Here is a 27575-nt window from a genome sequence, read left to right on the forward strand (position 1 = left end):
TATGAGGGAAAATGAAAGGTACATCATTTAAAATATACCAAATCAAACATTCAGTCATACAACATATGTAATGTAACAAAAAGCTAAATAAAACACCAATGTTTCAAAGATTCATTTGTGGAATTATATTGCATACATTTTTTATATCCTTGTGTAGTATACTGTCAAATTGAGGAGATTTTATTATGTTTACAATATGGTAGGGAATTATTTTGTTCTATTCCCAAGCAACCCTACTTTTGTATTCAGGTCAGGTCTAAACAGAATTATGTAACATTTTGGGAAAAATATACAGCCAAGAAGTCCAGCACTTGATGCCATTATGGCAAAAATCTCCACAGACACCATATATTTCCCTTTAGTGCTCAGATAGGCCGGGATCATGGCAATCCAGACACTGCAGAACACCAGCATGCTGAAGGTGATGTACTTGGCCTCATTAAAACTGTCCGGTAATGTCCTGGCTAAAAAAGCTATAATGAAACTCACAGCTGCCATAAGCCCCATATATCCCAGGACAGAGTAGAAGCCGATAACCGAACCCTCATTACATTGAATGATGATCTTTCCCTCATAAGAATGAGTGTCTCGATCCTGGAAAGGTGGAGAAATAGACAACCAAGCGATACAGATTATTACTTGAACTAATGAACATGTTGACATTATAGAATTGGGCAATGCACCGCCCATCCATTTTTTCCAAGGACTCCCAGGTTTGGTGGATTTAAAAGCAATACACACCATGATACTTTTGGCAAGTAGAGAAGAGACAGCAACTGAGAAGATGACACCGAAAGAGGTCACACGCAGCATGCAGGTTACATCTACTGGACGGCCGAGGAACAAGAAGACACAGAGGAAGCTCAACATGATGGAGACCAGGAGAAGATAGCTCAGGTTCCGGTTATTAGCTTTAACAATGGGGGTGTCCTGGTAATATATAAATATCCCCAATATTAAACCAGTCAGAACGCAACATAAGATGGAGAGAGACGAAAATACTGCAACAATTGTATCATCAGTGTAGGAGAGAAATTCCACCGATTTGGGAATACATTGATCTGTGTTCTCATTTGGCCATTCATCATCAGGACATTTAACGCAGTTCTTACTGTCTGTAGGTATACAAAAAAAGCACATTGGACTAATTTATTAAAGTATTGGGAGAATTATCTCAAATGGGCTTTGATTTCTACCACAAAGATTTTACCTTTGAACTCTAAAGGTTTATAACGTACAAACCTGGTGCAAATGATTACACAATGTAGTTACAAGAATGATACAGTGTTTTACTGGGGTAAAATTCCCGATTCCTAATAAAGTTCCTAAAGGTATTAACTATGGTTTGCATTGGTGGCCAGTAATGAAGTGCATGGGTGCATACACAGAGCAGAAGTTTGGGATATGTGGTGTGCCATCATATGTATGACAGCCAATGGAGAACTACACAGGTTCAGTGGTGGTAAAATAAATAATGTGTGACTACCAGCTTATACCAAAACCCCGCTGATTAGGCTATGCATTTGTCTAATGACAGTTACCATCCCACATTGTTAATGAAGCATCCCTAAATTAAGAACATTCTTCCCTATTCTTTATTTTTATGTGTACGATAAATCACAGCTACTTATAAATTGTTGTTTATTCAGGATTAAAGCATTTTATATAGGAATAATAATAATAATACATACACACATTGTATACATGCAAATTACCCTGTGTTGTGTTTCCAGTATGCTGCAATTATAGGAAAATACCAATTGATTTGGTCAGAAATCCAGTGAGCATCTAACTTCTGCTTTTGCTGATCTAATGTCAAAATTTGTTATCAGTTCAGCCCAGTTTCCTCTGTGGACCTCAGAACACCTAGTTATGTAATGGAGATGATGATGAGATGATGTTTTGTAGTTCTAATACTTTTCCTTTCTTAGGGTGACAATACTGCTCCTCCACAGTACAGTGAGTTAGTATTGTTACCCTAGGAAAAGAAGTGTGTTACAGGCAGGATCGCCAAGTGAAAGATAAGAAAAATGCAGCTGCCTATTCTATAGATAGAGACATTGCAATTTATTATATATTTGTTCATTCGTTTGCAAAGACTTTGAGAAATATAAGAGGCCTTTGCCTATGCTAAAATTGAAATCTGAAATGAAACTTCAAATTTCTTAACCTCATTTCCATGGAGCAATCCTTGAAATTGCTTTTAGGCATCATAGGCATTTAGGGAGCACTGCTGCACCTGGGAACCAACATCGGAGCCTTCAAATTGCTGTGCATCCTCCAGCAACATGTAACCGACACTGTGGTTGAATAATTCTGGGGACTCCTCCGTGCATGATGGTGGGGCTACGGAGGGAGTAACTGGAGGCAAGGAGCCGGTGGAATAGGCCACTTTGGCAGCTGTATTGGAAGGCAAACTACTATGAGTCTGGGTAACTGAGGAGAATCATGAAATATGCTTTGTATACTTTCAATGGATTTTTTTCTCTCAAATATATAGTTCAATTAAATCAATGAAGTGAATTGTACATTTGGATTTGGCTGATCACTGGTGGAGAAAAGTCACTAGTTACTACCACAAAACCCCACAGAAAATATTATATCTACCAGATGTGTTGGATATTTCTCCTTCTGGACATTTGACACACATGTAGCAGCATTTATAAAGTGAATGTCCAAACATTTTTCTGTAACCAGGGGCACAGGGTTCTGAGCATCGAGAGACCGGAACCTGAAAAACAGCATCTACATAGATATAAAATACAAACCTAAATGGGGTGTTTTACTAAATAATTAATGTCATGCTGGAGCTGAACTCTTGCATGTATTAAAAATAAAAAAACTTAAAGTGGTTGTTAAGCCACTATAGTATAAACAATCCCCTCTGCTAAATAACATTATGTGCTCCAGTGTCTGTGCTATATAAAAAAATGCAGATTTCTACCTTATATCAGAACGTCTCCTGGTGCTCACGTGACTCCTTAGCTTTCTCCTCTCCCTGACTGACAGCTGTAGAGGGAGGGGCAGAGAACTCCCACTGACGTCGGCCAGATAGGAGAGAGAAGGGACAGTCAAATAGTCACGTGAGCGCCAGGAGATGCTCTGATATAAGATAGAAATCGGCCTCTTTTTTATACAGCACAGACTCTGGGACAAATATTGTTATTTAACAGAGGGGATGACATGCTACATAGTTACATAGAATGCTTATACTATAGTTATAATAGCAGCAGGAGGAGAGGGCTGGGGAGTGGATGGAGCTGACAAGCAGGGAGGGGAGGGGAGGGGAAGAGTAGGCATAGGCCAAGTGACCCCCCTGTTTGGTTTGTATCAGAACTTTCACACATCGCAAACGTTTGGAACTGAAAAATTAACCCCTTTGAGGTCTATTGGATCTGAAATGTAAATATCAAAAGTGCCCATTTTGCAGGTTTTTTTGCAAGTAATTGGGCATACAATGGTTATGGGGGTCCGGGTACTGTCCTGGTAGACATGTATCAATGAAAAAAATTTTAAAAAATGTAATTTAGAAAAATGAGCAGTGATTTACTGATGTTTAAAATGAAAGCATAAAAATTAGAAATAACAAAAAAAATAATAATGAAAAATTCCTTTTAATATAGTGCCTGGGGGGGTCCCCTTAGTCTACCTATAAAGTGGTGCATCTGTACTGTGTATAAAAGATGTTACATCAATAATTGCATTTATAAAGCTAAAGTAATGACATTTTCCCTGCAAGCTCTCTTTATTTTGTAAACACCGGCTTGGGCAGCCAAACTGTACAATGAGTCTGCAATGTAGTGAACTGGGAACAGGATTAGAGATTTTTTTTGATAAATTATGGTGTCTCTTCCACAGGCTTTGGATAGGAGTAACAGATGTAGAAAAATTGGTCTTTGGGTGTCGGTGGAGCCTTCACACCGTAACCTTATAGAGGTACTCTTGATGAAAGCAAGAATTGCCTTGCTGTCAAAAATGTTAAAGATATGCACCTGTCAAACAGATGCAGAAAAATTGGTCTTTAGGTGTCCATGGCACCTTCACACAGTAACCCTCTGAGGTACTCTTGATGAAAGCAAGAATTGGCCTTGTTGTCCAAAATTGAAATAATATGCACCTGCCAAACAGGTGTGGAAAAAATGGTCTTTGGGTGTCGGAGACGCCTTCACACTGTAACCCTATAGAGGTACCATTTTCAATGCCTCATATTTACAGGTACATCTCATACAATAAGAATATCATCAAAAAGTTAATTTATTTCAGTAATTCAATTAAAAAAGTGAAACTCTTATATTTTATATAGATGCATAACACAGAGAATGATTTATTTCAAACATCTCTTTCTTGAAAAATGTTGCACTTCATTTGGAAATCAAGGTCCCAGAGTCTAAAGGAGTCTGGAGGAAGAGTGGAGAGGCACAGAACCCAAGTCGCATGGGGTCCAGTGCAAGGTTTGCACAGTCAGTGATGATTTGGGGAGCCATTTAATTTGCTGGTGTTGGTACGCTGTTTTTTATCAAGTCCAAAGTCAGCCCACTGCTTCCCTCTCCTGTCCTGCTTTATGGAGATGCTGATTTCATTTTCCAGCAGGACTGGGTACTTGCCCAAACTTCCAAAACTACCAATACCTGGTTTAACCTCTTCCCACCCAGCGCAGAATGGCGTGGACAAGCAAATGGGCGTACAATTACATCCCTTTGAATTTGCCGCCGTGCCATCACGTGCGCGCTGCCGGTCGGGACCCACGTGAGTCCGACCGCAGGTCCCGCGGACTCAATCGCCGTGGGGATACTCGCGATCATCTCACGGCGAGGAAGAACGGGGAGATGCCGATGTAAACAGCTTCTCCCCATTCTGTCTAGCAACAAGTGACACTGATCTCTGCTCCCTGTGATTGGAACAGAGATCAGTGATCTGTAAAACACAGCCACGCCCCCCCCCCCCCACAGTTAGAAACAAGTCCCTAGGATACACTTAACCCCTACACTGCCACCTCCTGGTTAACCCCTTCAGTGCCAGTGTCATTTACACAGGAATCAGTGCATTTACAGTGGTGTGAAAAAGTGTTTGCCCCCCTTCCTCATTTCCTGTTCCTTTGCATGTTTGTCACACTTAAGTGTTTCGGAACATCAAACCAATTTAAACAATAGTCAAGGACAACACAAGTAAACACAAAATGCAATTTGTAAATGAAGGTGTTTATTATTAAAGGTGAAAAAAAATACAAACCATCATGGCCCTGTGTGAAAAAGTGATTGCCCCCTAAACCTAATAACTGGTTGGGCCACCCTTAGCAGCAACAACTGCAACCAAGCGTTTGCGATAACGTGCAATGAGGCTTTTACAGCGTCCTGGAGGAATTTTGGCCCACTCATCTTTGCAGAATTGTCCTAATTCAGTTACATTAGAGGGTTTTCGAGCATGAACGGCCTTTTTAAGGTCATACCACAACATCTCAATAGGATTCAGGTCAGGACTTTGGCTAGGCCACTCCAAAGTCTTAATTTTGTTTTTCTTCAGCCATTCGGTGGTGGACTTGCTGGTGTGTTTAGGATCATTGTCCTGCTGCAGAACCCAAGTTCGTTTCAGCTTGAGTACACAAACAGATGGTCGGACATTCTCCTTCAGGATCTCTTGGTAGACAGCAGAATTCATAGTTCCTTTTATCACGGCAAGTCTTCCAGGTCCTGAAGCAGCAAAACAGCCCCAGACCATCACACTACCACCACCATATTTTACTGTTGGTATAATGTTCTTTTTATGAAATGCAGTGTTCCTTCTACGCCAGATATACTTGGACACACACCTTCCAAAGAGTTCCACTTTTGTCTCATCGGTCCACAGAATGTTGTCCCAAAAGTCTTGGGGATCATCAAGATGTGTTGTGGAGAAATTGAGACGAGCTTTGATGTTCTTTTTGCTCAGCAGTGGTTTTCTCCTTGGAACTCTGCCATGCAGGCCATTTTTGCCCAGTCTTTTCCTGATGGTGGAGGCATGAACGCTGACCTTAACTGAGGCAAGTGAGGCCTGCAGTTCCTTGGACGTTGTTGTGGGGTCTTTTGTGACCTCTTGGATGAGTCGTCGCTGCGCTCTTGGGGTAATTTTGGGAGGCCGGCCACTCCTGGGAAGGTTCACCACTGTTCCATGTCTTCGCCATTTGTGGATAATGGCTCTCACTGTGGTTCGCTGGATTCCCAAAGCTTTGGAAATGGCTTTATAACCCTTTCCAGACTGATAGATCTCAATTACTTTCTTTCTCAATTGTTCCTGAATTTCTTTGGGTCTCGGCATGATGTGTAGCTTTTAAGGATCTTCTGGTGGACCTTACTGTGTCAAGCAGCTCCTATTTAAGTGATGCCTTGATTGTGAACAGGTGTGGCAATAATCAGGCCTGGGTGTGGCTATAGAAATTGAACTCAGGTGTGGACAACCACAGTTATAGTATGTTTTAACAAGGGGGGCAATCACTTTTTCACACAGGGCCATCATGGTTTGAATTTTTTTTCACCTTTAATAATAAACACCTTCATTTACAAATTGCATTTTGTGTTTACTTGTGTTGTCCTTGACTATTGTTTAAATTGGTTTGATGTTCCGAAACACTTAAGTGTGACAAACATGCAAAGGAACAGGAAATGAGGAAGGGGGCAAACACTTTTTCACACCACTGTATATAGCATTGAATTGCTGTATAAATGACAATGATCCCAATTATGTCCGTCATAATGTCGCAGTCACAATAAAAATCGCTGATCGCCACCATTACTAGTTAAAAAAAATATATTAATAAAAATGCCATAAAACTATCTCCTATTTTGTAAATGCTATAGCTTTTGCTCCAACCAATCAATAATCAATTATTGCGATTTATTTTACCAAAAATATGTAGAAGAATAGGTATCCGCCTAAACTAAGGAAAACACTTTTTTTTTATATATTTTTTAGGGATATTTATTATAGCAAAAAGTAAACAATAATGTGTTTTTTTTACAAAACTGTCGCTCTTTTTTTGTTTATAGCGCAAAAAATAAAAACCACAGAGGTGAACAAATACCACCAAAAGAAATCTCTATTTGTGGGAGAAAAAGGACATCAATTTTGTTTGGGAGCCACATCGCACGACCGCACAATTGTCAGTTAAAGCGACGCAGAGCTGAATCGCAAAAAGTGCTCTGGTCTTAAGCCAGAAAAATGATCCGGGGCTTAAGTGGTTAATGATCATGGTATCATTGTGCTTGATTGACCAGCAAACTCACCTGACCTAAACCCCATAGAGAATCTGTGGGGTATTGTCAAGAGGAAGATGAGAGACACCAGACCCATCAAAGCAGATGAACTGAAAGCAACTATCAAAGAAACCTGGACTACCATAACACCTCAGCAGTGCCACAGGCTGATTGCTTCAGTGCCACACCACATTGATGCAGTAATTCATGCAAAAGAAGCCCTGACAAAGTATTAAGTGCATTCTATACTGTACATGAACATACTTTTCATTAAGCCAACATTTCTTTATTAAAATTCCTTTTTTTATTGTATGTAATTTTCTGATTTTCCACAATACTTAATTTTGGGTTTTCACTAGCTGTAAGCTGTAATTATCATAGTTAAAAGAAGGAAATGCTTGAAATATATTACATGTATGTAATGCATCTACAGTATATAAAATATGAGCTTCACTTTTTGAATTGAATTAATGAAATAAATTAACTTTTTGATAATGTTCTAATTTTATGAGATGCACCTGTATATGTACAGCAAACAGAAAGTTGGTAAAATGTATTTTTGAAAATATTTGCAAAATAGTGTGGTCAGGCATTGATAGTTTGTTGCTTCTAACACTATCAACATGAAGCCAGAGATGTTCTTAGTTGGCTTACAGATGGTTCCAAAGATGTAGCTCATTGCAGCAACCTGCATGTCATAAATAGGGATGGGCCGAATGGAACCCTGTTTGGTTCGGACCAGAACTTCCAAACACAGCGAACATTCGGACCCGAACACCGGACCCCATTAAAGTCAATGGGACCCGAATATCAAATATCAAAAGTGCCCATTTTGAAGGCTTAAATGCAAGTAATTAGGCATACAATGGTTATAGGGGTCCGGTCCTGCCCTGGGGGACACAGATCAATAAATTTTAAATTTTTAAAGTGAAAGCCTGTAAATTAAAAATTCCTTCCAATATAGTTCCAGTGGGACCCCCTTAGTCTAACTGTAAAGTGGCAGATCTGTACCATGTCTAGAATCTGCTACAGCAATAATTGAATTTATAAAGCCAAAAAAAAATGAAATTTTTCCTGCAAGCTGCCTTTATTTTGCTCAACAACAGCTGGGGAGCCAGTGTGTATGATGAGGCCACAATGTAGTGCACTAGGAACAAGATTAGAGATTTTTTGCATACATTCTGGTGTCACTTTGACTTTAGAAGTAACGGGTGTGTTAAAATTGGTCTATGTGTGTGGGTGGCACCTTCCCACAGTAACCCTATAGAGATAATCTCGATGAAAGCAACAAATTTGCCTTGCTGCAAAAAAATGCAATGATATGCACCTGTCAGACAGGTGCAGAAAAATTGGTCTTTGGGTGTTAATTGTGCCCATGAAACCTATACCAAAAACATACTTCCAGATGAAATGATTGAACACCCTCAAAGATAGGCAAAGAAGTCCTGCAGAGATTCCACATACAAAAAGACTTAATCAGTGACATTGGCATCAGGGGCTTCATAGCTGGTAATCCAGGACTAATTCATTTTTATAAAAGTGAAACGGTACATGGAGTCTGTGAACAGACGGGTTCTATGATCACTAACTAAACCTCCTGCAGCACTGAATGCCCATTTTGAAACCATGCTGAATAGCATGGGCAAACTCACTAAACAGAGGAAATGATGCCATGCCTCAGGACCGACCACCACGTCCACCTTTGCCTGTGGACACATTTGTTGCTGGCCCCCTTACAGTGCCAAGGGAACGTCTGCCTCTCCTTGTTGTCCTCCCAGACATTATTGGGAGGGGGCGGTGCTTATAGGCAAATGTAAAGAAGAAGTTGAAATCTGTATGTAGATGCACTTTAATCAATGTAAAGAGGTGTTTGGTGCACTTTAATTTGAGTACTCACACTATACAGACACACTCCACAGATACACTATAATATACTGCAATATAATGCGCCAAACATACAGTGATGCACAGAACTATATAGCGTTAAAATGGCAGTAATGCACGCAAAACGATATGATGTTAAACTGGCAGTAACACACGCAAATGATATGGCATTAAACTGGCAGTAATGCACGCAAAACTATATGGCGTTAAACAGGCAGTAACGCACGCAAAGCGATATGGCGTTAAACTGGCAGTAACGCATGCAAAATTATATGCCGTTAAACTGGCAGTAACGCATGCAAAATGATATGGTGTTAAACTGGCAGTAGCGCATGCAATACGATATGGCGTTAAACTTGCAATAGCTCACTCGATACGATATGGTGTTAAAATGGCAGTAGCACAATCAAATAGATGGTGTTCAACCATCACTACACTGAAGCTATCTGAGCTGTCCCTACTCTAGCTGCACCCAATGAAAAGCTGAATGATGGTCCTTCTCACTACACTCACATTATCCCTAGACTGACACTAAACTAATATTTTACACTGACAATTAAAGCAAAATAGCACAGTATAGCACACTAACTAAGAGCCCTGTTCTATCTCTCGCCACTGTGAAATAACACTGAAAATGGCTGCCATTGAAAGAATACCTTTATACTGTTCGGCGGGAATGAGCCCTGATTGGATAAAGTCATGATGACAGTGTCCAATCATGACTCTGACAGTGCTCTATGACCCAATTGGCTGAAGATTTCACTGCTTCAGTCAATCAGGGCTTGCAATGCACTGTTCAACGCCACAATGCATTGTGGGTCGGTTCAGGGGGCCAAGCAAACGGTCGAACATCCAGTTTGTTCAAATGTTTGTCGAACGTCTGAACAATGAAAGTTTGGCCCTACCTGCTCGGGCCGGAACGCTCACCCATTCCTAGTCATAAATAGGAATAAGGGAATCTGTCCAGGATCAGTCCCCAAACAGTTTCCAGAATCTTGCTCAAAGTTCAACTTTGTAAACTTTGCATCAAGCCGTTTTAAAGACTAAAGGGGAAGAATCTTGTTATTCAATTGTGGCAATTTGTAGGGTGATTGTCAAATAAAAGGCATTGGATGCTGACCACTGCCATGGATAGGTATATACCAACACCAAATTTAAAAGCACATTTTAACACAGTGGGGTCAATTTAAGCATCCAAAATCTGGTGCAGTTGTGCATAGGATCCAATTAGCTTCTAACTTCTGCTTATTCAATTAAGCTTTGACAAAAAACTGGAAGCTGATTGGATTCTGTGCAGAACTGCACCAGATTTTGCACTCTCCAGTTTTAGTAAATTTAGTATGTGTCTCTACACAGAACATCACCCAAATCTTAGAATTTAAGAAGGCACAGTTAAAATGTATTAACCACTTAAGAACCGCCGCATGGCAATGTACGTCGGCACAATGGCACCGACAGGCACAAGCACGTACATGTACGTGCTTGCCTTCCAGCGGGTGGGGGGTCCAATCGGACCCCCTGCCGCTGGCTGCGGCGGTCCGTTTCGCTTCAGGAGCGATCCGGGATGAGGGGATGGCCATTGGTTTCTGGCCATCCCCTCTCGATCGCTCCTGGCGAATGAGAAGCTTCCCCCGCCTGTGTAGTGTAAACACAGGCAGGGAGGAAGTGATGCCTTCTCCTCGGGGCGGTCTTTTTGACCAGGCTGCGAGGAGAACACATAGTAAGTGCACCAAACACTACACTGACATGTAGGTACACATAGGCACACAAATTACCCCCCGATCACCCCCCCCCGATCGCCCCCCGATCCCCCCGCCCCCCCCTTCCCAGTCACAGTGTCACTGATTGCAGTGATCATTTATTTACTGATCACTGCATTTAGTGTCAGTTGTGACAGTAAAAACTGTCAGGGCAGTTAGTGTTAGGTCCAGGGTAGCCCCCTACCCCCCAATAAAGGTTTACCCCCTGATTGCCCCTAGAGTTAACCTTTTCACCTCTTTTGCCAGTGTCACTAAGCAATCGTTTTTCTGATCGCTGCATTAGTGTCACTGGTGCTGCTAGGTAGCTAGTTATTTTTTATGTTCACCGTCAGGTTTTTATAGCGTTAGGTACCCCCATATACTACCTAATAAATATTTTAACCCCCTGATTGCCCCTAGAGTTAACCCTTTCACCAGCGATCACCGTATAAGTGCCACTGGTGACGCTGGTTAGCCAGCTAGTTATTTAGGTTCCGCGTCAGGTTTTTATATAGCGTCAGGGACCCCCATATACTACCTAATAAAGATTTTAACCCCCTGATTGCCCCTAGTTAACCCTTTCACCAGTGATCACCGTATAAGTGTTACGGGTGACTCTGGTTAGTTAGTTTGCTTTTTATAGCCCCAGGGCACCCACCATTTATTACCCAATAAAGGTTTAACCCCCGATCACCCGGCGGGTGATATCAATTAGGTTTTAGGGTCAGGGTCTGCGTCGCCCCAGGCAGCGCTAGGTTAGTGCCAGTACCGCTAACACCCACGTGCAAAGCATACACCTCCCGTAGTGGTATAGTATCTGAACAGATCAATATCTGATGTGATCAGATCTATACTAGCGTCCCCAGCAGTTTAGAGTTCCAAAAAAACGCATTGTTAGCGGGATCAGCCCAGATACCTGCTAGCACCTGCGTTTTGCCCCTCCGCCCAGCCCATCCAAGTGCAGTATCAATCGATCACTGTCACTTACAAAACACTAAACACATAACTGCAGCGTTCGCAGAGTCAGGCCTGATCCCTGCGATCGCTAACAGTTTTTTTTGGAAGCGTTTTAGATTTAAATCCTGAAGGCGGTGCTTGGTTTTTTGGGGTCCCGTACGTGGCTAGGCTCCCAAAAAGTCCCACATATGTGGTATCCCCGTACTCGGGAGAAGCAGCAGAATTTATTTTGGGGTGTAATTTCACTTATGGCCATAGCATGTGTGAGCAATATATCATTTAGTGACAACTTTGTGCAAAAAAAAAAAAAAAAGTTTGTAATATTCCCGCAACTTGTGGCAAAATATAAAATAGTTCATGGACTCAACATGCCTCTCAGTAAATAGCTTGGGGTATCTACTTTCCAAAATGGGGTCATTTGGGGGGGTTTTGTGCTATTTTTTCATTTTATAGCCTTCGGAACTGTGATAGGTAGTGAGGAGTGAAATCAAAAATTTGCACCCTTAGAAATCCTGAAGGCAGTGATTGGTTTTCGGGGTCCCGTACGCAGCTAGACTCCCAAAAAATCCCACATATGTGGTATCCCCATTCTCAGGAGAAGCAGCAGAATATATTTTGGGGTGCAATTCCACATATAATTATGGCATGTGTGAGCAATATATCATTAAGTGACAACTTTTTGTAAACTTTTTTTTTTGTGTGTCATTATTCATTAACTTGGGACAAAAAAAAATAAAAAAATATTCAATGGGCTCAACATGCCCCTCATCAATTTCCTTGGGGTGTCTACTTTCCAAAGTGGGGTCATTTGAGGGGGGGTTGTGTTATTTTGGCATTTTATAGCCTTCAAAACTGTGATGGGTAGTGAGGAGTGAAATCAAAAATTTGCACCCTTAGAAATCCTGAAGGCAGTGATTGGTTTTCAGGGTGCTGTATGCAGCTAGACTCCCAAAAAGTCCCACATATGTGGTATCCCCGTACTCAAGAGAAGCAGCAGAATATATTTTGGGGTGCAATTCCACATATAACTATGACATGTGTGAGCAATATATCATTTAGTGACAACTTTTTGTAAACTTTTTTTTTTGTGTCATTATTCAATCACTTGGGACAAAAAAAAAATATTCAATGGGCTCAACATGCCCCTCGGCAATTTCCTTTGGGTGTCTACTTTCCAAAATGGGGTCATTTGAGGGGGCTTGTACTGCCCTGCCATTTTAGCACCTCAAGAAATGAGATAGGCAGTCATAAATTAAAAGCTGTGTAAATTCCAGAAAATATACTCTAGTTTGAAGACGCTATAACTTTTGCGCAAACCAATAAATATACGCTTATTGACATTTTTTTTACTAAAGACATGTGGCTGAATACATTTTGGCCTTTATTCTTTTTTTCTTATAACAAAAAGTAGAAAATATATATTTATTTTAAATTTTCAGTCTTTTTCCTTAATAAATATCGCAGAGGCAATCAAATACCATCAAAAGAAAGCTCTATTTGTGGGAAGAAAAGACGCAAATTTAGTTTGGGTACAACATTGCATGACCGCGCAATTACCAGTTAAAGCAGTGCAGTGCGAAATTGTAAAAAGACCTCTGGTCCTTAGGCTGACAATTGGTCCGGGGGTTAAGTGGTTAAATAAAAAAAAAAAAAAAATCATACCTACATTTCCATGCAGACTTACCTTATCATGCATTCTAGTGTACTATCCTAGTTCCTTGTCTCCCCTCAACAGCGTTCTTGGGTAGGGGCATATACAGACCTGGCCATACCGATCACTCATAATAGCAGCCACATAAGCACCAATCCCATAGTAAACAAATTTATTTCCTGCCCGAGCACTGAGTTTACTGTCAGTCCACACCCAGCATACTAGTGGGGACTCATTTGGTTTACACATTCCAATAGCAGCAATGTTTAAACAAAATGATTCCAGTTATAGCATTGAGTGCACGTGCCAGGGACTGGTGATGCTCATGTTCCTTACTATGACAATGTGTAAACCAAATGATTTCCATAGAAAAATGCACCCAGCGCTCTAATGGGAAATCATGTTGCTTAATTTTTGTCATGGTATCACCAATATAAGCTCCACGAATCTCAACAAAACCTTACAAACACTAATTTGTACTGGGATTCAAACCAATATACTCCCAGTAGTTTGAAACCTGTGTGCAAATGGTTGACAGTGCCCAATATGCCTTCTGTCTAAGAAGATCTTTGGAGACTTAAAACGTGTTTTCTCTTTTTGATTTCTTTTAGTCCTTATTATAATTCAAATATATATTATGGTCCCACCTTCTTAGTAAATTTCCATTCAATGTCTTTTAGGTGGATATGAAGCTGCTGATCTTCCGAAGCCCAGGGTGTAAATTTTCCTACTTCATTATAATTCATTATATCTCCATCTCCCAATATCCAATTTACTATTCTGTAGGGATAAACAAATTCTCCATATTCATTAAAGAATTGCATTGGATCTTTTAAATCAAATGAATATTTAATTTTCTTTAAAAGGTAGTGTATCTTAAATATTTAGAAAGAAAAAAAAAATACATATTATTAAGCAGTTAAGCAAGTCTGTAAAGAAATAAAAATGAAATGAGTTAATCTTATCATTCTCTGATTCACTTTGGTGTTTGTTTATGAAACTGTGAACAGCGGTGATCTCCCCCGATCATCTCCACACACTGAGAATCTGTCATTGACTGACAAAGAAACGGCCAGTTTATGAATCTGAAATCTCAGAACTTTACGATTTGTGTCAGAATTCACCCTCCCAGATTCACTAGCTTAGAGGTAAGGATGAGCCTAACACCCCCCGGTTCACACCAGAACTTGCGAACGGACTGATAGTTTGCGCAAACTTTCGAACCCTATTAAAGTCCTTGGAACTCGAACGTGAGAAATAAAAAGTGCAAATTTTAAAGGCTAATATGCAAGTTATTGTCCTAAAAAGGGTTTGGGGACCTGGGTCCTGCCCCAGGGGACATGTATTAATGCAAAAGAAAGTTTTAAAAACGGCCGTTTTTTCGGGAGCAGTGATTTTAATGATACTTAAAGTGAAAAAATAAAAGTGAAATATTCCTTTAAATATCATGCTTGGTGGTGTCTATAGTATGTCTGTAAAGTGGCACGTGTTTCCTGTGTTTAGAACTCTCCCTGCACAAAATGAAATTTCTAAAGGAATAAAAGTCATTTAAAACAGGCGGTCCAAACAAGACAGGGACTGTATGTTTGTTCTTAAGTAGAATCTGTTTGTAATTTTGAACTGGTACATTTTTAAAGTGTAGCTCCAGCCAAAAAATCTATTTTTAAGCTTTTTGGAAAACATAGGGAAGGGTTATCACCACTGTAACATTTGTTTTTCTGTCTGAGCGCACCTGTTCAGAAGATTTCACCTCACTTTCTATGCCAATGACAATTGGATTTTGAAAATTTGGGGTTTTTAGTGAAACAAGGAACTCTTACAGGAGAGAATTTCCCTTCCTAGGGGTAGATTTCCTCTCACTTCCTGTTGTCTCCTTCTGTTTAAATCATCAGTCATTTGTAAGTTGGATGTTTAAAAGTAGGGGCCTGACCTATATACTCTGCATAAATGTGGACCTTAGGTGTTGGTGCTGCCACAACACTGTAAGCCCTCACAGTTACTATTGGTGGGCGCAGGAACAAGCCCTGCTGTGAAATATTATATCAAGAATTGTAATTACATGCCCCTGTTGAACAGGGTCAGAAAAATTGGGATTTTGGTGGTGGACGGTGTGGTGGTGTTGCCACAACACTGTAAGGCCTCACAGTTACTCTTGGTGGGTGGAGGAACGGGCTCTGTTGTGAAATATTAGATCAAGAATTGTAATTACATGCCCCTGTTGAACAGGGGCAGAAAAATTGGGCCTTAGGCACTGGTGCTACGACATTGCAACCCCTCACAGATACTCTAGCTGGAGCGCAGAAATGAGCCCTGCTGCAAAATATTGCATCAAAAATTGTAATTACATCCCCCTGTTAAACAGGGGCAGAAAAATTGGGCCTTAGCCACTGGTGCCACAACACTGAAACCCCTCACAGATACTCTAGTTGGAGTGCAGGAATGAGCCCTGCTGCAAAGTATTGCATCAAAAATTGTAATTACACGCCCCTGTTAAACAGGGGCTGAAAAATTGTGCCTTAGCCACTGGTGGTGGTGCCCAGAACCAAAAATGTTCTTACAAGCTATCAGCATGAAAATTGAGGAGGAAGAGGATAGTCACTCAGCATAACAGGATAGTCACTCAGCATCAGCATAGACAGTCTTGAAGGGATCTCACATTAAAAAAAAATAAAAAATATTCGGTTACATCAGCTTCAGGTGCTTGGTAGCTAGTGATCCTATGGGATCATCCCTACACTGCAGGCCAGATCTCATATGCTTGGTGAGTCTCCTATCTTTAGTACTTAGATAGGATGTATGGACTGTCTTTGCAATCTTCACTCCAGCTTTATCCTTGTGATTGTTTTTGTAGTCCAGCATCAGTATACTCAACATATGATGTGATATCTACTTGAGCTGCCTGTATGTTCTGTGATCTCTTGGTACCTGACACTGCTTTACCAATATATGTCCGGAAACATCTATATTCAATTAGTTTCATCTTTATGCTGAGGATATTGTGACTTAAGCAGACCCACTAGCCCTGGACTGGCCATTGCCTCTGTGTCTTTGGGCACTAAAGGATTTAATGTTTCTGGCCTGGATTACGTTGGATCGTTCCCTGAGGAACTCAGCACTCCAATCACCCACTGAGGTTTTAAGGTAGGGTGCTGGCTCCTTTAGGTTGTGCCTATACTTGTGGTGAAGGTGTATAACAGGGAGGGGCGACCCCTTTTGGGAGGGTCACCAGCTCTTACCTGGGGGATTTAGGTGCATTAGGTAGGATATATGGTTGGGAGGGGATTTAGTTGGTTATGTAGGCTGTGGGGTGTGGTATCTGAGTTAGGGAGGGAGTGGGTTCATGGGATGTTTGGGGTTAGGGAGGATTTGGGCATTTTGCTGTTATTTATATTTTGTGCATGTTTATCTAATAAGTATCTTGGAGAAGTTCACTCAATAGGTTTTGTGTATTATATATTTTTATGTTTTTTGATATCTGTACACCGACCACCTCACAAACCACTATATATATATATATATATATATATATATATATATATATATATATGTGTGTGTGTGTGTATATACAGTATCTCACAAAAGTGAGAACACCCCTCACATTTTTGTAAATATTATATTATATCTTTTCATGTGACAACATTGAAGAAATGACACTTTGCTACAATGTAAAGTAGTGAGTGTACAGCTTGTATAACAGTGTAAATTTGCTTTCCCTTCAAAATAACTCAACACACAGCCATTAATGCCTAAACCACTGGCAACAAAAGTGAGTACACCCCTAAGTGAAAATGTTCAAATTGGGCCCAAAGTGTCAATATTTTGTGTGACCACCATTATTTTCCAGCACTGCCTTAACCCTCTTGGGTATGGAGGTCACCAGAGCTTCACAGGTTGCCACAGGAGTCCTCTTCCACTCCTCCATTACGACATCATGGAGCTGGTGAATGTTAGAGACCTTGCGCTCCTCCAACTTCCGTTTGAGGAGGCCCCACAGATGCTCAATAGGGTTTAGGTCTGGAGACATGCTTGGCCAGTCCATCACCTTTACTCTCAGATTCTTTAGCAAGGCAGTGGTCGTCTTGGAGGTGTGTTTGGGGTCGTTATCATGTTGGAATTCTGCCCTGTGGCCCAGTCTCCAAAGAGAGGGGATCATGCTCTGCTTCAGTATGTCACAGTACATGTTGGCATTCATGGTTCCCTCAATGATCTGTAGCTCCCCAGTGCCGGCAGCACTCAAGCAGCCCCAGACCATGACACTCCCACCACCATGCTTGACTGTAGGCAAGACACACTTGTCTTTGTACTCCTCACCTGGTTGCCGCCACACACACTTGTCACCATCTGAACCAGATACGTTTATCTTGGTCTCATCAGACCACAGGACATGGTTCCAGTAATCCATGTCCTTAGTCTGCTTGTCTTCAGCAAACTGGTTGCGGGCTTTCTTGTGCATCATCTTTAGAAGTTTCCTCTTCTGGGATGACAGCCATGCAGACCATTTTGATGCAGTGTATGTCATATGGTCTGAGCACTGACAGGCTGACCCCCCAACCCCTTTAACCTCTGCAGCAATGCTGGCAGCAATTATACACATATTTCCCAAAGACGACCTCAGGATATGACGCTGAGCATGTGCACTCAACTTTTTTTGGTTTACCATGGCGAGGCCTGTTCTAAATGGAACCTGTCCTGTTAAACTGCTGTATGGTCTTGGCCATCACGCTGCAGCTCAGTTTCAGGATCTTGCCAATCTTCTTATAGCCTAGGCCATCTTTATGTAGAGCAACAATTCTTTTTTTTAAGATCCTCAGAGTGTTCTTTGCCATGAGGTGCCATGTTAAACCTCCAGTGACCAGTATGAAAGAGTGAGAGCGATAACACCAAATTTAACACACTTGCTCCCCATTCAAACCTGAGACGTTGTAACATGAATGAGCTATGTGTGTTGAGCTATTTTGAGGGGACAGCAAAATTACACTGTTATACAAGCTGTACACTCACTACTTTACATTGTAGCAAATTGTCATTTCTTCGGTGTTGTCACATGAAAAGATATAACTATTGTGTGTGTGTGTGTGTATATATATATATATATATATATATATATATATATATATATATATATATATATGAAATCAAACATAACATATTGGGACGCCTGCCTTCACACACACACACACACACACACACATGAACTTTAATGGCATCCCAGTCTTAGTTCGTAGGGTTCAATATTGAGCTGACCCACCCTTTGCAACTATAACAGCTTCAACTCTTTTAGGAAGGCTGTCCACAAGTTTTAGGAGTGTGTCTATGGGAATATTTGACCATTCTTCCAGAAGCGCATTTGTGATGTCAGCCATTGATGTTGGATAAGAAGGCTTGGCTCCACTCTAATTCTTCCCAAAGGTGTTCTATCAGGTTCAGGTCAGGACTCTGTGCAGGCAAGTCAAGTTACTTCACCCCAAGCTTGCTCATTTCAAGTATAATGTTATACATTTCCCTAAATCCAAGACACACAGTGTACTCTACCTGATGTTTATAATAATGATGGTTCTTATAATCAGAATTATCTTTAAGAAATAGATGCCTATTATGAAGTGCTTTAGCCAAGGCTTCTACTGCGTAATAAATTCGCGGTGAGACACCTTGATTCAGAAAACTGTTTATGTTTGGAAATGTTTCTGAAATTTGAGAACCAATTTTGATCATTTTGCAAAATATCTTCTTCTTTTCTCTGTTTGCAGACAAACACTTTGCAATTGTTAAAAAATACCGGGAGCCTGAAGAAGAATTACTTGTGCTATTCATCTTGTCAATGCCATCAAAAAGATTTTCTTTATCTGGAAGTGTTAAAGGGTAAAGTTCCACGGCCAAGCTCCCATTAATTCCAACCATTGGCAATATATTTACCGAAGAGCTGGAAACCCAAACTGGAGGAAAAATAAATGTTTTATCATACACAACATCTTTATAGATACAAAAAACTAAATTGATATAAACATAAGATCCACATACAACAATCACCTTAGCAGTGGATTTTTTTATAATAAGAGTATTAGCTTCAATATGTCTTCCTAACCCATCATCATTAAATAAGTCAAGTCCAAATGAAACTGTAAACGCAACACAAATCCCTTCACTATTCATGTAGTTTGTTAATATTTCAGTTTCTTTCTCTCCAGCGTCATCTTTTGTTCTGAATATCCCGACCCACGTCCAACCAAAATGTTTCAACAACTTTATTATTGCCAAACAATGAGCATGATCATTCTGAACTGTTCGTAAAACATGAGGATAAAGTTGTCTGTCCATAAGAGAGGAGTCTGTAGCTCCATAACTGATCTGCAACACAGAAGAATGGTGTATATTCTTTACAGGCAACAATTTAATTATAATATAAAAAAGAATAATGTTATCAAAAAGAAAAAAAAAATACAAACTGCTTCCATTTTATCTGCTGCCTCTGGTGCTTGGTGGAAAACCGTGTAGCTCTGTAATCTTGTCTTCCACACTGGATGCCTGTGAATTTTTAAAGCGTAATCCCACTTTTGCTGAGAAACAAACAACCCACTCTTGGTGATCAATTAACATTGCCAGGATTTTATAAAACTTTGTTGCAGATTCCTACCGGTTTCTGCTTTGAAGAAAAAATTTTGTTTGTTCCACTACGTACTTTGGATACTGATTCTGCAACGATGGGTTTGATTCACTATAATCACTTGGCGCACTCTCATTGTGCTCTGATCAGAAAAGATGCAATGTCTGCATCCCTTTAAGAGCGAATAACACTTAGGAATTTTATTTTGGTGGGAAATTCCCTATTGCAAAAGATGCCTAAAAATCTGACTTGTATCTTAGCGCAGACTGCTGTGAAAATCAATAAGCCAATCACACAAACAAAACATAAAACATGATTTTTTTTTAATAAACACAGTGAGCACTATTCCTTTTTTCTTTTATGTATGTTCTGACAATTTTGAGCACCATTTGAAAGTTTATAAGAAAAATCTGATGGAGTGAACCCAGGCATGCTTATCATCCCTGCTGGGGGTTAAAAGCTTTATATGGCCTCATATCATAGAAGGTCAGAATTGAAGTAGAGCATATTTTAATTATCAGGTTGTGGAGAGCACTGTTTTCACCTGGTGGCTTACTAACTAATAGGGATGAGCTTTCGGGTGGAACATGAGTTTGACTCGAACATTGGCTGTTCCCCCTTTCTTCGAAAACTGAACATTATGCGCCGTTCGCACCAAATTCAAGTGGCGCATAATGGCCAATAATGCACTGCAGGAACGCAGTGCATTGCTGTATGATGATTGGCCAGAACATGCACCAAGACCTGCATGCTTTGGCCAATCACAGCACCCTCAGGTAAGAGAGCCAATCTTGGAGCCTTTCGTCAACCATGGCTCAGGGGGACTAAGTCCACGCCCCACAATATATAAGACTGCCTCATGTAGTGTTTTGATGCCATGGACGGAGAGAGAGTCTCATTTAGATTGAGCAGGCAGGCAAGCAGGCAGATTATTCAGTTAGCTGCAGTGTATTTAATATACATATATGAATGAATGAATGAATGAAATATTTGTATAGCGCACAACGTGAACTGAATCGCCTCAAGGCGCTGCAAAGAGCTTAGTTGTCCATCAAATAGAAGAGGAAGGTCTTGCGTTTTTTCTTAAAGGCCTGGTGGTTTTCTTCCAGGCAGATGTTGGTTGGTAGAGCGTTCCATAGCCGAGGTCCTTGGACAGCGAATCTCTGATCCCCCTTCGATTTGCACCGGGCTTTGGGAACGAGGAGGAGGTTTTTGTTAGATGATCGAAGACAGCAGTTTTGTGTGTAATGATTTCTTTTCTCAATTAGGTATTGAGGAGCGTCTTTATGCACGCATTTGTGGGTGAGGTAGTGGGTCTTGAATGTGATCCGCTTCTTTACAGTTAGCCAATGTAGGTTCCTCAGGGAAGGGGAGATTGATTTCCATTTTTTTTTTTCCTGTTATCAGTCTTGCCGCTGTGTTTTGGATAAGTTGTAGTCGCGCAAGTTGATATTGGGGTAATCCTATGTAAAGTGCATTTGTGTAGTCAAGTCGTGAATTAATGACTGTTCCAACTACCACTGCTTTGTCATTCTTTGGGATAAAAGGGATGAGTCTACGTAGCAGGCGTAGCAGATGATGAGCACCACTGACTACTGCTCCATTTGTGCTTCCATTGACATTTGTGAGTCAAAAATGACTCTGAGACTCTGGGCCTTGGTCTTTGGGGAGATGGTTTGCCCAAAGATGGCGGGTGGTGTCCAGGAGGTCTTGGTTATGGAATTATGGCTTGAGTGTAGGATAAGAAGCTGTGTTTTTGATTACTTGAGTTTGAGGGAGTTGGTGGTCATCCAGGCTTCTATTGAATTGAGGCAATGTTCTAGTTGTTGGTGATGGTCTCTTTGTCCGGTGATACGGAAGTAAAGTTGCGTGTCGTCAGCGTACGAGTGGAAGCAGAGGTCTGAAAATCTGATGATTTGGAGGAGAGGGCGGATGTATATGTTGAAGAGGACTGGCGACAAGGGTGATCCTTGAGGTACTCCGCAGGCAACTGCTCAGGATTCAGAGGAGAATTCTCCTAGTTTTACTGTCTGTGAACCATTTCCTAGGAAGGACGCGAACCATTGAAGATCTGAGCCTTTGACTCCTGCAACTTCTGTGAGGCGGATGAGTAGAGCATTGTGGTCTACTGTATCAAGCTCTGCGCTGAGGTCTAACAGTACCAGGAGACATGATTCTCCGTCACCTGCAGCCTCCAGGGCGTCGTGCCATATCTTGAGGAGAGCTGTTTCTGCTCCATGGCCCGGGCGGAAGCCTGATTGCAGTGGGTCCAGGAGTTTGTGTGTATCCAGGTGGCGTTGTAACTGTTGTACTACAGCTTTCTCCTTGATCTTGGAAATGGTGTTGAGGCTTGTTATTGGCCTACGGTTGTTTGGGTCCTCAGGGTCGAGGTTAGGTTTCTTTAGCAGGGGTTTGACAATGCCTTGTTTGAGGGCACCAGGGACGATCCCTTCTTGGAATGACCGATTTTTGAGGTGCGTTATAGTGGGAGTGACAATGTCGAAACATTCTTTCAGTAGTTGTAGTAGTAGTTGTGGGGATAATGTCAATTGGTGATGTACCATCGAGGAGTTTATTGATGATGTTTTTAGTGGTGTTCGTGGTAATTGGGGTCAGTAAAAACTTCGGTGGTTGTGGGATGTTGGTTTAGATATTCTCTTTTTGGTTTTGATGGCTGAGATTTGCTGTTTTCTTCTGATAAATTGTTTTCCTGATGATTTTGATTTTGTCGATGAAAAAATCAGACAGTTTGTTGCAGTTATCTTGGGTTTTGTTTGATGGGGGCTCTAGGCATACGGCGTTCAGTGATTGAGTGATTATTTTAAAAAGTTCCCGAGGGCAGTTTAAGGCCGTAGAGATCGTATATGAGAAATTATACTTTTTAGCTTTGAAGATTGCTTTGTGATAATTCTCCGTGAGTCCTTTGTAGTTTGAGTGGTTTTCCTCTGTGGGATTTCTTCTCCATGTTCTTTCCGCTCTTCTGCGTTCTTGCTTTTAGTAGAGAGAGGGAGCCATTAAACCACCCTGAGTTTTTTTTCCTGGTGAGAGTCCTGCGTTTAGGGGCTACTGAGTCTGCCGATTGTAGTAATGCCTTGTTCAGGGAGTTGAGTGTTCGCTCCGATGAATGGCTTAAATTCATTGTAGATATCTTCTTGGATAAAGTGATTTTGAAGGTTGCGGAGTAGTTTCTTCTGCGATCTGGTCCACTGCATCGTTGTTGCTATATTTCGTGGGTGATGTTGGAGGAGATTTTGAATTTGATGGCGTGGTGATCCGTCCATGGCAATGTCATGTTGTCGAGTATGTTTGTGTCAATATTTTGTTTGAAGATGGGTCCAGGGTGTATCCTGACCCATGTGTGGGAGTCTTTATCAGTTGCTGGAGACCCAGTTCTTCCAGTTGCTTGATGCAGTCGATCGCGATAGGGTCTTGGGGATCGTTTGCCCAGAGGTTAAAACCTCTGAGTGCCAGGATGTTTTTGAATTTTAAGGTGTGTATTGCAATGAATTCCGTGAGGGGTGAAAGAAGATTGGACTTTGGTCCCGGAGGTCTGTAGCATAGTAGAATGTGAGTGGTGTCATGGGATGTTGATTGAAGATGTAGCGTCAGTGTCTCTATAAAAGGCACTGGGTTCTGTGAAGTTGGTTTGGTGAGCACCAGGTGAGATTTGAAGATCACTGCTAGGCCTCCTCCTTTTTTTCCTTTCCGATGCTCGGTTAGGATCCTTTAGTTCTTCGGCACCAATTCAGTGAGGATGGTGTTGCAGTCAGGGGTTAGCCAGCTTTCAGAGATGAAGAGGCAATCTATGTTGTTCTCAGTGATGAAGTCATGTACTTCCAGTCTGTGTTTGGCTGCAGACCTGGTGTTAATCAAGGCGCATGCTAATTGTTGTGGTTGAGTAGATCTCTTACTGTGTTTGATGGTTGCTTGTCATCCGATCTTTAGTAGTTGTTCTTTTTGAAGGATTTTTTGTATGGAGGATGGAAATGTTGTGGTAGTATTCCTTAGTCTGTGGAGAACTTCTGCTGAGTATTTGAAGTGGCACATGGTCCGAGGATGAGGTTGATAGTACTGGGGGCCTAAGGTGATGATCCTGATCAGGGTTTTAACCTGATGTCGAGCTAGTTATCAGACTTGCCGCCGTGCTATGGCTATTAGTAAGCGCGCAAGTTGATCTTGGGTTGCCTGTGCGGAAGGAGTTTTTATATTTGGGTCGTGAGTTACTGGCTGTCCCAGCTACTTTTGCTTGAGGCGAAAATCCCCACCCAGAAGAGAACCTGCTGGTGAAGCTGAACGGTTGTCCTAAAGAGGGTGTGAAATAGTCACGGAGGGGGTGGTGGGGGGCTATGGGCCTGCTAAACCTACTACCCTCGGGGGGGCGTGGCCGGCAGCCGAGGAGTATGGCCGCAGTGTGAGAGAGCTCTGTCCGCCACCTGTATACCGGAGCTAACTACAGCGCACCTGAGTGGTTTTACACAGAGGTTTTTGTTCCCCCGAGGCCGGGCAGACGTGAGGAACATGTCTAAGAGAAGGAAGGAGGCCAAGAGACTCAGCCGTATGACGGACTTTTACCGCCAGCCTCGCGATGTGCAGGCCCAAGATGGCGCCGGTCGGCTGGGGTCCAGGCAAGGAGGCAGACACGCTACAGACAGCTCTCCGAGGCTCCTTCATCTACAACTCCAGGCGGATCACTCACCCAGAGGTAACCAGCACTCCCCATCAGCCTCTTCCACATCTAGCCCGATTAAAGCAAAACAGCCGCATGTACAAGGGGAGGAGGAGGAGGGCCTGGGCAATACCTCTCTAAACGACACCAGAGAATTACAGGACTCCATCTTAGAATTCCCCACAAACAATCAACCGGTTATTGACACCACACTCAAGGATATGCTCGTGTCCCTTCGCAGCACGCTACATGCGGACATTTTATCTCTCACTAATCACTTTAAAGCAGAAGTACAAGCAGTAAATACCAGAGTGTCCCATATCGAACATAAGATGGGAGAATTTGCGGGTACCATAAACAAAGTCATAGATGCCCACAACGACAGGGAAGATGATTTGCTTTCCTTGAAAGAAAAAATGGCCGACCTCGAGGATCGCTCGAGGAGAAACAATGTCAAAATCAGAGGCATACCAGAATCGGTCAAATCACCAGATCTCCTTCCATATTTTCAAAAAATCCTGCAGGAGGCTCTACCGGAAGCGTCCCTAACAGATCTTACTATAGACAGAATCCATAGGCTTCCTAAACCTAAACACATTCCGGAACACTTGTCGAGAGATACGATTGGAAGGATCCACTTCTATCAAGCCAAAGAGAAGTTTCTTCTGTGCATTTGTAATCCAGATAATATGCCTCCATCTGCGTTAGGCCTTTCCTTTTTTCCAGACTTATCGGCATTTACGATGCAAAGACGCAGGAATACGGCGACTATAACAAAACCACTGAGGAACCACCGTATCCCATACAAATGGGCGTATCCGGCGAAAGTTCTATCCCTATCAAATCAGTGGAGGAAGGAATTCGACTTCTACGCGAATGGCGCATCTTGGACACAGAAGAAAGTTCTCACTCAGGTACCCCTTCTCCCCGGATGGGATCTCCTGCCTGGCCGAGGCAAATATCAGACTGACCAACCAGGTAAACACATTCCACATAGAACATGGAGCTCCGGTAATCGGCGGACTAATGTTTAGTTCTCTTTTGCCCTCTTTTGTTTAAGGGTTGTTTTCCCTACTGATTCCATTGAATCACCTTTTTTTTTTTTATTGTTTTAGTGTCTTAAGCACTCAAAAGGCTTATTTAGCACAGCTACATTTTATTGCACAGAAATCTCCTAACAACTGGGACTGTTTTACTAAGAGTCAAGGTTTTTTTTTTTTTTCTCTTATTTGAAGATAGACGTTGTTCCAGTCCTCGTTTTGCATTTATTGTTTTTGCTGCAATAGTTCGCGAAATTCATCTGATTCTGATCCAAGGATTTACATAAGTTACATCATGGGATTCAAGGTAACATCATTTAATGTGAGAGGCCTGAATAGTCCTCATAAGAGGAGCCTACTATGGAGAGAAGCTACGAAACTACATAGTGACATTTTATGTCTACAAGAAACCCACTTTTTGGAATCTAAGCACCCGCTACTGAGCAATAGACATTTTCCAACTACTTTCTTCTCTAATGCTCAGAAAAAGCATAGAGGTGTAGCAATCCTGTTTAGGGATACGATACAATTTAATTGCATTCAGGCTGAAGTGGACAATGCAGGCAGATATATTATTTTAGTAGGTGAGATTGACGGTACACTATATACCATAGTAAATGTATATGTTCCGAATGACAAGCAACTGTCCTTCCTTAACAAAGTGAACAAAAAAGTGGCAGCAATGCGCAGGGGTTTCCTTCTATTTTGCGGTGATTTCAACACAATTCCGAACCAAACCTTGGACGTCTCTACCCGTCCCAACAAAACCAGATGTAGGGTTACCCTTGCGCATTTCATGGCCTCAGAAGGTTTGTTTGATGTGTGGCGATGCCAACATTCTACAGAACGTGATTATTCCTACTTTTCTAGTGTGCATAACTCTTACTCCAGAATAGACCTGTTTTTAGTAGATAAATTTCTTCTACAAAAAATTAGCATGTCTTACATTCATAATATTTCGTGGTCGGATCATGCTCCGGTTTCTGTGATGGTGGAGGGAAGACAGGTGGAAACTAGAGCAAATAGATGGAGAAATTATACATCTTTATTCTCACATCCGAAATTTGCACAGGAAATTGATTCTGAGCTTCGAGAGTTTTTTGCACGCAACACCGGGTCTGTTCCAGACCCTTTTATAATTTGGAACTCACATAAGGCTTTTATAAGAGGGGTTCTCATAAAATTAGGATGCATAGCCAAAAAACAGCATAACCACAAAATTGACTGTCTTCTCACCCAAATTGAAAAACTGGAGGCTACTAATAAACAGGTCCCAGACAGAGTTACGGGTTCACAATTAGATGGCCTCAGACATGAACTAAGATTGTTGTTGATTTCCAAACATGATAATGCATTAAAGAATTGGAAAGCCCGTTTCTATCAGCAACGGAACAGAGCAGGGAAGCTCTTAGCCAAGCAAACGAAAGAAAAAAACATTAAACAACGAATTCCCTTCATCCAACACCCGATTAGCGGAGCTAGGCTGTCCAACCCAAAAGATATAGCTAACGCATTTAGGGATTATTATAATACTTTATATAATTTAAAGGACGATAACTCTATCCCACAGCCAACTGCAGAAATGATTGATAGATTTCTAAACAAAATAACACTCCCTCAACTTGATCAAGACCAATTAAAGTTGTTAAACGATCCCATATCACTAATTGAACTTCAAAAAACTATTTTGGCATTACCGTCCAATAAATCCCCGGGTCCAGACGGGTTTTCATCTGAATATTACCGTAGTTTTCATCATATCTTAGGTCAACACTTACTAAATACTTTCGAGAAAGCCTCCTCGAACTCAT

At 41.5% G+C, this 27575-nt stretch overlaps 1 protein-coding gene across 1 annotated transcript; it reads right to left on the minus strand.

The window, feature by feature from the left end:
* Nucleotides 1-27575, minus strand: LOC143975933 (vomeronasal type-2 receptor 116-like). The gene is made up of 5 exons (XM_077478465.1): nucleotides 27462-27575; nucleotides 18990-19802; nucleotides 14105-14332; nucleotides 2608-2731; nucleotides 1-1115 (listed from the first exon to the last, which is right to left on the minus strand). Exons 1-5 carry the CDS (start codon nucleotides 27573-27575, stop codon nucleotides 208-210), a joined length of 2187 nt encoding a protein of 728 aa, XP_077334591.1. The 3' UTR covers nucleotides 1-207.

The sequence above is a fragment of the Lithobates pipiens genome, unplaced genomic scaffold (genome assembly GCF_037356315.1).
Source record: "Lithobates pipiens isolate NorthernLeopardFrog02 unplaced genomic scaffold, aLitPip1_a1.2 Scaffold_13, whole genome shotgun sequence".
NCBI classification, from domain to species: Eukaryota; Metazoa; Chordata; class Amphibia; order Anura; family Ranidae; genus Lithobates; species Lithobates pipiens.